Raw genomic sequence first — 12,678 nt, 5'->3', positions numbered from 1 at the left:
TATTATTATTATTATTTTATTATTATTATTATTATTATTATTATTATTATTATTATTATGATTATTATTATTATTATTATTATTATTATTATTATTATTATTATTATTATTATTATTATTATTATTATTTGTATGTATTTGGCCAGATCGCCAGATCGTTCTTGAAAAAGAGATTGTAATCTCAATTATGCTTATCTGATTAAATAAAGGATTTGATTGATTGATTGATAGAGAGGGACAACGTACATTAAGGAACATTTTATATAATATAATGTAAATGTATCCAATTGTAGCCAAAAGGCTAGTTTACATTGGCAGTCCCCATTCCCAGAAATAATGGGCTATAGTACCTATAAAAAAAGATAAAAACACAAGTACAAACACATTAGCAATAACATACATAATTTAACCCTTGCAATATACTGTACACAGTTCATCCCCACATACTATATGCATCAGTGTTCACATCTTTGATTAACTCTCAACCAATTCCAAGATGATACTTGAAGGCGTTGAATGAAATGGACTCTCCATGTTCTGCAGGATTTTATTCCACCCAGGCGCTGTTTTACAAGAGAAAACCGATTGCCCAACAACTATGCTTCTAAATGGGATGTTGCAGTCTCCTCTGGCCGTCCCTCTGGTGACTCTGGCTTCCATACAATACACATAGAGAGGAGAAAAAGTAAGAAAGTATAACTGTTAACAAGTAGCCTATACTGCAGGTCAAACAAGTTGTGCAGTCAATCAATATAAAATAGGATACAAAACGATAAAATATAGAAATATTTACAAGAATAAAAAAAAAATATTTTTCCATTAAAGTGAAAAAGCTGTACAGTTTGTGCAGGAATGTGCAAGATTGATCTTCCAGATCGCAGCCTCCTGCCAGAGGCGAGTGTCTCACAGAGACTGTGTCCAGGGTGGGAGCAGTCTTGCCTGCAGACCTCACTGCCGCCCTCAGGACCCTGGAGGCGTATTGTTGTACTGCAACAGCAAAAAGGATTCTCTCATCTCGTGGTCAACAGTTTTACCATGACCAGATAAAACTGTGAATAATCATAATAATAATAATAATAATAGTTGCATATAGGCATGTCATGGGTTTATAATGGTAAAAAGAAAGTTGTTTAAAATGTAATATTACTTATTATTATATTATAAATATGGCTTATGTTAAAAAAACAGTCAAATACATGCATTACCTGATGTTGAGCAAGAGTCGTGACAGCAGGGGCAGTAGCCTTATTGCATTTGATGTTTAATGTTTTTCTTTGCAATGTATATTAATGCATATATTTTTTTCTATCGCCTATTTATATTTATTTGCAATAGTATGTAAAAATCTATTATTCTGTTCAAATTAGTTTTATCTGTTCAAAGGCTTTTGGGCTAATTTAACTAATAACAAAAGAAACAAATGGAACTAACATAAACGATCAAACTAAACTGAACCTGAAAGAATTCGGAAACATATCCGTTTGGTAATTGAGTGAAATCAAGTTTAATTTCATTTCAAACCTTTATTTAAACTCGAAGGGCAACTGAGATGTCCCTCATTTACAGTCACGTCGAGAAATAAGTAATACATTAAAACACGTAGGCCTACAACTTGATTGGCAAAGGTTGGAGATCAACGTTTTAAACTCTGCAACATATAGGGGGGAGAATCTCAAGCTTTGGGACGATTGGAGTTCATTCCAGTAGAGGAAATGCAGATTTACCCTGCTCTTCCAAGCAAACTCGATGGACCGGTCAGTCACTAGAACGGGTTCCATAGGTTCCTAAATTCCATTCCAATAATGATGTAGTATAAGGAGGTAGCTTACCAGTAAAGGCCTTAAAAATGAACAAATACCAGGGTCCCTGGCTGAGACACACCATGAAAAATAGGCATTAACTAGTAGAATCAATTGGAGTCAGTTCTCACCTTATGTAAACAAACGTGACTATTGTTTTGGAAGGCGCATGCCTTTAATTTTGGAAATGCCAACTCTCTTGGAATGATTACAAGAAGATCCGCCAGGGCTTCAAGCTCCAGGGCAGCTTTCGAGGCGGGGAGGATACCAGAGATACGCCAGACTCAGTACGGAGAGGAGATGGCGCAACTGCGACCCATTTCCTGTAATTATTCACGTGATTACGCAGTGCGCGGCAGTGGCTGGCTTACCCCACACATGCACTTGCACACATAGTGAAAAGGTCCCGCCCACTTACGAAACCGGAACTGTTTTCACCCCACTGGTTTTGCTTCGGATGGTTGGTTATCTTTCCCCATCTAGTATCTTTGAGGGATACACATGTTTTTAACCATGTAGGATGAAATAATGCGAGTCAGTTTCAAACTTGGGCTGATCAGAGCACCATGTAGTCTATATGCTGCCGTAGATCCAAGAGGGAACGTCTGTCAAGCCGAACGAGAACACTAAAATCATAAGGATTTATCCTAGGACAATTTACACAGGTAAGAGATGTTATATTAGGCGAATCATCATCTTTCAGTTCAAGCTAAAAAAAATTGTAAGATGAGCGCTATATTTAACGTGTGTAACCTCCATTTATCTTCTGAATAAGACAATAACACGTAATTATTTTTGCACGTTTTAGGGTTTACGTTTACATGTATCGCTTCTAAGATGAATGCAGAATTACAGCAGTTTGCAAGCATGGCTTGGCGCGTCAGTAAACAGCAGCCGCGGGTTGACTTCCAGCACCAAGGACAGGGCACTAAATGCTGTTGCGTAGTTTGAAAAAACTGCGACACGAGTTAACCTACAAATATGAGACCGTTTTGACAGCACAATATTGATGTATAGCTAAGAGATTGGCTGGTTTAATGAACCTTATTCAATGTCTGTTCACTTAGTTTGGCCACTGAGACAATGATAATTCACTTGGCTTCTGCGATCAGGAATGTGCATGCATATATAGGCGACATTAAACAACATAATAGCTCATTAGTTTTATCTGAAGAGTCATCCATTAATTAACACTGATTGTCTTGTAATCTCTTGTAGATAATGCATGAAATTGCTTGTGCAGTTTATTTATTATTTAGAATTTGAATATGAGGCACACTGTGAAGCAGCAGATTGTGGTCAAGTATCCATTGACAGGGCTGCATATTCATCAGCACTGTGACAGAGGAGACCAGACTTGTATATTCATCCACACTGTCCTGTGTTGTTTCGCAGGTGTATAGAAAATGGCAGCTTTGTGCCTCCTCTACCTCACCCTGTGGCTGGCCAGTGGCACCAGCATCGGACACAGTTGTCCCGAGCTCTGTACTTGCTCAGACAAATACGGACGTCATTTTGCCGAATGCTCCTACAAAGACTTGATTGAAATCCCAGACGGGTTGCCTCCCAACGTTTCCACTCTGAGTCTCTCCGCCAACAAAATCAACTTGATCACGCTGGAAAGTTTCGACAATGTCAGCCAGGTGACGTCCCTCTGGATGGCCCATAATGAGATTGTGTCCGTCGAGGAGGGGAGCCTTGCGCCCTTGGTTCACCTCCGTAACCTTGATATCAGCCACAATAAGATAGTGCATTTCCCCTGGGAGGATCTCCAGAATCTAACGGCGTTGCAACTGCTGAAGATGAACCACAATTGGATGATCAGTTTGCCGCGGGACGCCTTCGCCAGCCTCCAGGACCTCAAGTCCCTGCGCCTCAACAACAACAGGTTCACCACCGTGGCCGAAGGGACCTTTGATGGGCTGATGTCCTTGTCACACCTACAGATCTTCCATAATCCGTTCGCCTGCACCTGCACCATGGAGTGGCTAACGGACTGGATCTCGAAGACCACCATCACGATCCCCGACCAGAATTCCATCACGTGCGCGACCCCACAGCGGCTGAAGGGGGCGGCGGTCGTGACTTTGCCAAAGTGCACGGCACCTAATGTCACGATAATATCTGAGCCGGATATCGATAGCGCAACGCTCTATGAGGAGACTGCGTTGACATTATCCTGTGACTTCAAGGGAAACCCCAAGCCAGTGATTGTGTGGAAAATACACAGCAGAAGCCATAGGAAAGAGTTTGTTTTGTCGTCTGGAGAGGATGACTCAGCAGAATCCAGCGAGGACACCGCAGTCACGGATCTATTCAAGGTCTTTAGCAACGGGACTCTCGCCATATCATCCCTTAGGAAGAAAGACAGTGGAAATTACAGCTGCTCAGCCGTGAATGAAATCGGCAAAGCTGAGGTTTCGGCGTCGGTAGAGGTGGTGGCTTTACCAAAACCAACAGCCACAGAGAAAGTAACCGAGACACCTATCGTTACTAACCCATCTATGCTCCAACCAGTAGCCAGAACATCTATTTTGAATTCTTTCCATCTCCCTGACCTAGAGAGGAAGGACATTATTATCACCCCTACTCTCCTGCCTGCCACTGAGGTTCCTACAGAGTATTACGAGCGAGCGCCCAGGCGTCTGTCTCATGCCACTAAATGTGGTTTGAGCAGTAACACACAGTTCGTCTCTAACCACGGCTTCAATGGAAGCCTGGATGATGTCAAGCAGTATACGTTTGACTTCGGCGTCATTGCCCTGGGGGTGTCCGAGACGGAGGCCAAAGTGCGCCTCAACCCTCTGTTCCTTCCTAAAGACAGGACCAGGATCCGCCCCGGGGCCTCCGAGGGCTCTGACGACGTCGACGGAGAGGCTCGCGCCACAGCAGAAGCACCGGGGAATGTCCACTCGAACGGCCTGTACCTGTGCGTCACCGCCGACCGCAGACACTCCGCCGTGCAGTGGTCCAGGATCGAGGAGGGCGTCAACACGTATCTGTTCCGGGGTTTACGCCCCGGCACCAACTACTCCCTCTGCCTCACGTACCGGGAGGAGGACTGCGAGGTCCAGGTGGTCTTCACCACCAGGCGGAGGGTGCCCAACCTGATGATCATCATCTCGGTCAGCATATGCCTCCTCACTGTGTCCACGGTGCCTCTCCTGGGCGCCACCTGCTTCCACCTGGTGTACAAGTACCGGGGCAAGACCTACAAGCTGATCATGAAGGCCAAGGACCAGTACCACATGGAGAGGAACTCCATGGCGGCCAACTTCAACGTCCACAAGCCCTACGGCGAGTCTCAGAGGAAGATCAACGGCAGCGAGGTGGACGAGGAAGAGGGGCTGTCGGAGATCGGGGACAGGGAGAGAGACGGGGACGTGGAGGAGAGCGTGGTGACGGAGTCGTTCACGTTGTCTCAGTACAGGGGGGATGACTGCGAGGTCGGCTCGGAGTATAGCGACAGGCTGCCGCTGGGAGCGGAGGCGGTGAATATCACGAGCAACTACAAATATCCTAACCACTGATCTAGTTGTCTTTCTGTACAGTAGCATGACTTGGCATTCCCGTAATGTGCTAACAATAGGTTACAGGTCAGAGTACAATGTGTGTCATTACGCTAGGAGCAGTTTGCAAGAGAAAATCTAGCAGGGTTAATCTTCCCACGTGTCATTGGAATTTAACTGTGAATAAACTGTGTTCAGAATAACAAAACGGTTGCTTCTTCAGCTGGGTTGAGGTCCTTTGTGAAGTAATGTTGTGCATATCCTGTAAGGTTAGTTGTTTTGAAGCACAAACGGATCAAATAAAATGGCTGTTATAGAGTGTGCTCTCTATGAAGTTGGAAAGATGTTTCACTAAGACACCGTCAAGTATTATTTCTATATCACCGGGTTAGAAAGAGTTTAGTTTCTACTGTAGATTTAAATATCTTCTAGCCTAATACCTACAGTATGTCGTGTTCAAAACAGCACTTACGAATGTCTATGTGAATCTGTTGTAACTATACTATTTTATATGTGGGACAAATTTCCATTTTGTCCATTTTGTGATAGACGAGTTGCATGATACAGGTTTTAGCTTTATATTGTGACTTGCGAAACAGTATGCATTGTGTCAATATTTATATTGTGACTTGCAATACAGTATGCACTTATTTAAATTGTGACTTGCGTTACAGTATGCACTGTGTCAATATCTATATTGTGACTTGCGTTACAGTATGCACTGTGTCAATATCTATATTGTGACTTGCGTTACAGTATGCACTGTGTCAATATCTATATTGTGACTTGCGTTACAGTATGCACTGTCAATATCTATATTGTGACTTGCGTTACAGTATGCACCGTCAATATCTATTGTGACTTGCGTTACAGTATGCACTGTGTCAATATCTATATTGTGACTTGCGTTACAGTATACACTGTGTCAATATCTATATTGTGACTTGCGTTACAGTATACACTGTGTCAATATCTATATTGTGACTTGCGTTACAGTATACACTGTGTCAATATCTATATTGTGACTTGCGTTACAGTATACACTGTGTCAATATCTATATTGTGACTTGCGTTACAGTATGCACTGTCAATATCTATTGTGACTTGAGTTACAGTATGCACTGTGTCAATATCTATATTGTGACTTGCGTTACAGTATACACTGTGTCAATATCTATATTGTGACTTGCGTTACAGTATACACTGTCAATATCTATTGTGACTTGCGTTACAGTATGCACTGTGTCAATATCTATATTGTGACTTGCGTTACAGTATGCACTGTGTCAATATCTATATTGTGACTTGCGTTACAGTATGCACTGTGTCAATATCTATATTGTGACTTGCATTACAGTATGCACTGTGTCAATATCTATATTGTGACTTGCGTTACAGTATGCACTGTGTCAATATCTATATTGTGACTTGCATTACAGTATGCACTGTGTCAATATCTATATTGTGACTTGCATTAGTTACAGTATGCACTGTGTGAGTAGATGCCCTGCGGGTCCTTACCTCTGTCCTCTATGCCTTTTCCTACCAAAAGTAAAATCCTGTTCTTCACTTTCGCACTGCTGTAACGAATGAAAACAATATTAGATGAAACATTTAAATATCATCACTAGCCACGTTCCTAAGACTATGTGCCTCAACAAATAAAAACGCTTTGACAAAGAATGATTGCTCTTGGGTCCTTTTGGATAGCTCTCTCCCTCCTCTCTCTCTCTCTCTCTCTCTCTCTCTCTCTCTCTCTCTCTCTCTCTCTCTCTCGCTTGCTCTCATGTATGTTGATCTCTCTTTCTCTCAACAGCTCATTGGACTTTCATCTGCAGACCATCAGTTCCACTCTAAACCCTGACTCAGACTATAGAATATAGCAGGGTCCCTGACATTTGAATCATAGTCTTATTTTCTTTACATGTCACATAATGGGAAAAGGTTTACTGTAACAGACAAATAATCTACTGGAATTCAAAACGTAAATGTATCCCTTTAACCTTTTCACTACCACACTACAGAAGGTTAACCTTTCACTACCACACTACAGAACGTTAACCTTTCACTACCACACTACAGACCAGACCGTTAACCTTTCACTACCACACTACAGAACGTTAACCTTTCACTACCACACTACAGACCAGACCGTTAACCTTTCACTACCACACTACAGAACGTTAACCTTTCACTACCACACTACAGACCAGACCGTTAACCTTTCACTACCACACTACAGACCGTTAACCTTTCACTACCACACTACAGAACGTTAACCTTTCACTACCACACTACAGACCGTTAACCTTTCACTACCACACTACAGACGGTTAACCTTTCACTACCACACTACAGACGGTTAACCTTTCACTACCACACTACAGATGGTTAACCTTTCACTACCATACTACAGACAGTTAACCTATCACTACCACACTACAGATGCTTAACCTTTCACTACCACACTACAGATGCTTAACCTTTCACTACCACACTACAGACGGTTAACCTTCTGTAGTTTAGTAGTGAACGAGTTAACACTTTGTAGTGTGGTAGTGAAAGGGTTAATAATGATTCAAAACCAATTCATAATAAAACAAGATACGTGTGCCTAATGATAAGGATAAGCACTCAATGAAGTAACTTACTCGGATTGCCTATAAATCCTAGTGTAACGGGCCTATAAATCCTTGAACAGACCCGTGTCCCATTGTGCGAGATCCAGGTTTGGACAATGTTGACACCACATACACTGTTACAGAACTTTATTCCTGGCCCTTTGACCAGTGGCATCAGAAGAAGAAGTCTTTAGAAGAAGAAGAAGTAGAAGTATTTAAAAGAAGAAGTCTTTATTTGTAGCACACATTGCTACATTGTCATACAGCGAACGCACACATGCGAGACGGGCGACACACATCAGTTCCCACTCATGTGTTAATACAGCATCATACAGGTTTTCTTTGTTCATTTTTTAAAAGCGCAGGTAATCTCAACCTCCAATAAGGTCATACAGGCATGCATTTCAGGGAAGAAGAGAGAAGGACACCAGTCTTGAAGAGGTGCTGACCACGATGGAAACAGGACACTCGTAGCCACGACGCAGGACTAATTTATTTAATAATTTATGAAATGACACGATACAATGTAGCCGTCATGTTACTTAATAAATTATTATTGCGTCGTGGCTACAGAGTACCTTCCATATAGGCATGAAGCCATCACCTATAGCATATAGACAGCTATAGAGAATCTGTCACGGAAATACAGTATAAATTGAAAGTACACACAACGTCACCGTTAACTGAAAGTAGTTTAAGGCTTTCACTACCACTCTATAGAAGGTTAACCTTCTGTAGTGTGGCAGTGAAAGGTTAACCTTCTATAGTGTGGTAGTGAAAGGGTTAACCCTCTGTAGTGTGGTAGTGAAAGGTTAACCTTCTGTAGCGTGGTAGTGACAGGTTAACCTTCTCTAGTGTTGCAGTGAAAGGGTTAACCTTCTGTAGTGTGGTAGTGAAAGGTTAACCTTCTGTAGTGTGGCAGTGAAAGCGTTAACCTTCTGTAGTGTGGTAGTGAAAGGTTAACCTTCTGTAGTGTGGCAGTGAATGGTTAACCTTCTGTAGTGTGGCAGTGAATGGTTAACCTTCTGTAGTGTGGTAGTGAAAGGTTAACCTTCTGTAGTGTCGTAGGTAAAGCGTTAACCCTTAATACATGAAATGGGTTAAACATGAAATAAAGACACATTGACGTACTATTTTATTGAGTTACATACAAGCCAAAGTCACTGTAAAGGACTTTACATAATGGGGTTTCTGGCCTGAGGCCACACACAGTTGTTCAGTTAAAACCATTGAGTCACACAAACAAAAACTACACCAATACAGGGTGATACTAGGAAATACAGGGGAAAACCTCCAACTCTCCAAATACTACCACATCCGTACAACATCTCACACATTTCTTATCCAATTTGGCTGAAACTCGGCAGATGGGTTGACAGTCATTGAATAGGTGTATATAGTCGGCTACCCAGATGGTGACTGGATTTCTAACTTAGGGATGCCGTGTGGGAATGTGAGCCAGGTTGATGTGAGGTCTACTCGGATTCATAATGAGTCTTCTCTGTCTATTCTCCTAAAACCTTCATGACCGGAGGGCAGGTTTACAGGTTTATATGTGCTGTAGCTGCATGGCTGAATACCACTCTAAATGGTAAATGGTGCATTTAGATAGCGCTTTTATCCATCTTGCTCAAGGACACTTCGACAAACACTGCCAGGAGGAGCAGTAATCGAACCCCGGGAACGTCCGGATTACCAGACGACTGCTCTACCTCCCGATCCGCTATCAACACTGTCGCCTCTAACTCTAAACTATAGTTAGCATTTTTTTTTCTTGCTCAGGAACACCAGGTGACGTTTGCAAGAGAACATTTCAGAGAGTGTCAGCTAAGATGTCAATCGGAGAACAGTATAATGAATTGATTTTAAATCAAATCAAATCAAATTTATTTGTAAGGCCCGACAACACACGTTAATGTCCCCATGGGCCGGACACGTCTTCTTTAAACAAGTCAAGAAGAAACATCACAATAAATCAAGAACAAAACAAAAACACCATGAAATCCAAAATAAAATGGAAAATAAATAAATGAATGCAACACTCCCAGACATACCCCACACGAAGGTAAGGAAAAACTCACTAAAACATAGCAATAGAGGAAAACATTTCTATTTTATTGTCCTATGTGGTATAACCCTTTCACTACCACACTACATACTGTTAACCCTTTCACTACCACACTACCAAATGGTTAACCCTTTCACTGCGACAATACAGAAGGTTAACCCTTCCACTGCCACACGACAAAGGGTTAACCCTTTCACAACCACACTACATAAGGTTAACCCTTTCACTACCACACTACAGACGGTTAACCACCTGTAGTGTGGTAGTGAAAGGTTAACCTTCTGTAGTGTGGTACTGAAAGGGATAAGCTCCACCCATCTGGTCCAGGTTCTGACCACAGACACCTCTCTCAGACGTCGGCTGCGGCTGCTGTCTCGACCTCTGGCGCGGCTGCGGTGCCCTCCTGGCCGCACCCCCACACGCTGCGGCTCAGGTTCCCGTTCAGGAAGCTCTCGGAGGTCTGGAGCTGGAAGTGCTTCCTGGATCCCAGCAGGGAGGGGTTGTTGACCAGCGTGTAGAGCAGCTGCCAGCGGCCGATGTTCCTCTTGCTGATGGCCGCCTGGTTCTGTCTGGTCTCCTGCTGCACCGCCTGGACCCCTGAGAGGAGGAGGAGCAGGCTGTCAGACGCTAAGGGCTAGATCCACCACGAATGGATTGCACGGAGCAAGTTGCACCCTTACCTACAATTCATTATGAATTGAAAATGGGGGACCCCGATGTAAACAAGACGAAAGTCCTTCTCAGGTCTGCATCCCCTTAACAATTGTGTGTATTGAGCCGTACTGTATTGTACCCATTCTGCAATCTGTTAATACAAATTTCATTCAATCAATCAATCTGCACGGTGATTGCTTGAATGACACGCCCACTTTTTAGGCCTGGCATTTTGTATCTCGGCTCCTGAAGGTCACAGAGAGTTGATTTTGGGCTCAAAAGTTGCGGAAACACCACATTTATATTAGTGTTATGAACAAACATATGCCCTAAAACCTTTACTTTTTCAGATATTTGTGAAAAATCACTGCCATTCCGCCACGCCTGTTTTGGCTACGGCCGAAATTCAAAACCGCTCTGGGTGTATCGCGTATCATGGGAGAAGAGTTTTCTCATTCATACTTTGCTTTTATGGGTGGGCTGCACCTTGAGAAGTTTTCTCTGGTCTGTGTTGGCCAGTTGATAAAAGGAACTGGCCTGGATACCATCTTAACCTCAGCTAATCTGAACATCACTGGTCTGACAACTGCTGTATGTGATGTGAATTCCATAAAGAAGGCTAGATACTGCATTCAAATCCTGGCTGTGGTCCTGGCCAATAAGAGAGACGAGGCATTCCAGGCAAAACATCTAGAGGACAACAGTTTGATTTGGAGCAATTGGGTGGCCAATGAAAACAGCCCCATGTTTCACTACTGGACCAATGTCCTTGAAGCAATCAAGAAGGATCTTATCTTCATCAGATACTTTCGGGAGGCCAACTTCATCATGATGGTGGACTTTAGCAGCTCATTCCTCTTTACTTTGCACTTGATCATACACACTATGCCAGATGGACATCAGTGTTTCTTCAGGATCTCAAAGAGCTCAAATGGCACCCAGAGTTGTTCAAGGAATTTCTATCAGGCTCTTTCGCAGTAAACACCAGAGGTAACCGATTTTCGAAGATTGTATGTGATCAAAAGCAGGAGCATAATATAAAGGTCATCAAGTCTGACACTGGATACGTCGATATCATCAATCGGGAAGATCAGGAATTCTTCAGGAAACTCGAACTTGCCCTACCCGAAATCCAGTGCTACCTAGCTGAGGTCGAAGGTCAAGATCTAGCACACGGACACAAAGAAATGCTGGACTCCTTCAAGGAAACGTTTTCAAGCCACACTCTCAAGGTGTATCAGGGGATCCTTACCAACCCCTTCAACCAAGCTCAGTTCATGAGGTTGAACTCATCCATTCCCTTCCCATATGTGGTAACTAAAGATGCCAGCCTTGTTTTTACAGTTGGCAAAACACAGCATGACCAGTTTGTGCAGGAGCGATTTGTATATGCTCAGAAGGATGTTAGTGCGAAAATCTCCCGAAATGCCCTGAAACTCCCAAGTTCAGGTGCAAAAGTCCAGCTTGCTAGCCCTGCAATCAAGCCACCTAAAGGAACCTTTGCAAAGCTGAAGGAGGCCTGCAGATCAAGAGAAGAAGAGACAAGGAGGCTCTTTGGTGGTGAATTCACAGGTAAATCTAGTTGATATAATTTCAAAGTTATTCAATGTCTTAGGCAACTTTCGTCTTACCAGATTCTCGATACAGTGACGTTCAATTATTCATTTTATAAGTGAATTGATTTGACAGTGCTAATTTAGTTTTGGTAAAACTATTCATTTCAATCACAGGTTTACCAGAAGCCCTGTCAAGAAAGGATGGAGACATTTATCACAGCCAAAAGTCTCAAATCCTGAAGGACATCGGAGTACAAGTTCAATCTACAGCCTCAGAGGGACTTGTGATAGATCTATCTGTGCAAGTACGAATCCTGGCGAAGTCTCTCACCAAAGGCATGACATTCCGGGACGTTGTCTTCAAGGTGTTGAACAGTGTTGCCAAGATTGGTCATGAGAAGGGAGCAAATCGTTGTGGCTGACCTCTACCAGACTATGAACATTAAGACTGCGACTAGGAATAATCGGGGG

The 12,678-nt window shown here is 42.9% G+C and overlaps 2 protein-coding genes across 2 annotated transcripts in view; one reads left to right on the top strand and one right to left on the bottom strand.

Moving 5' to 3' along the window:
• Nucleotides 1-3,205: 3,205 nt before the first annotated feature.
• On the top strand, nucleotides 3,206-5,329 carry LOC311247306 (immunoglobulin superfamily containing leucine-rich repeat protein 2-like; the record flags this gene model as incomplete). The annotated part of the gene is made up of 1 exon (XM_084337665.1): nucleotides 3,206-5,329. The coding sequence occupies one exon, from the start codon at nucleotides 3,206-3,208 to the stop codon at nucleotides 5,327-5,329; it is 2,124 nt and encodes a 707-aa protein (XP_084193791.1).
• A 5,017-nt stretch (nucleotides 5,330-10,346) lies between these two features.
• LOC311247304 (receptor for retinol uptake stra6-like) overlaps nucleotides 10,347-12,678 on the bottom strand; it is a gene marked incomplete at both ends in the record, with an annotated part of 59,701 nt that continues 57,369 nt past the window's right edge. The window contains one exon of the mRNA XM_084337663.1: nucleotides 10,347-10,594. Coding sequence (XP_084193789.1) covers nucleotides 10,347-10,594 — 248 coding nt within the window. The remainder of the gene's footprint in view (nucleotides 10,595-12,678) is intronic.

The sequence above is a fragment of the Notolepis coatsorum genome, assembly GCF_963971535.1.
Source record: "Notolepis coatsorum genome assembly, chromosome: 20".
Classification (NCBI taxonomy): Eukaryota; Metazoa; Chordata; class Actinopteri; order Aulopiformes; family Paralepididae; genus Notolepis; species Notolepis coatsorum.
This window is presented reverse-complemented; position numbering and strand designations above follow the sequence as displayed.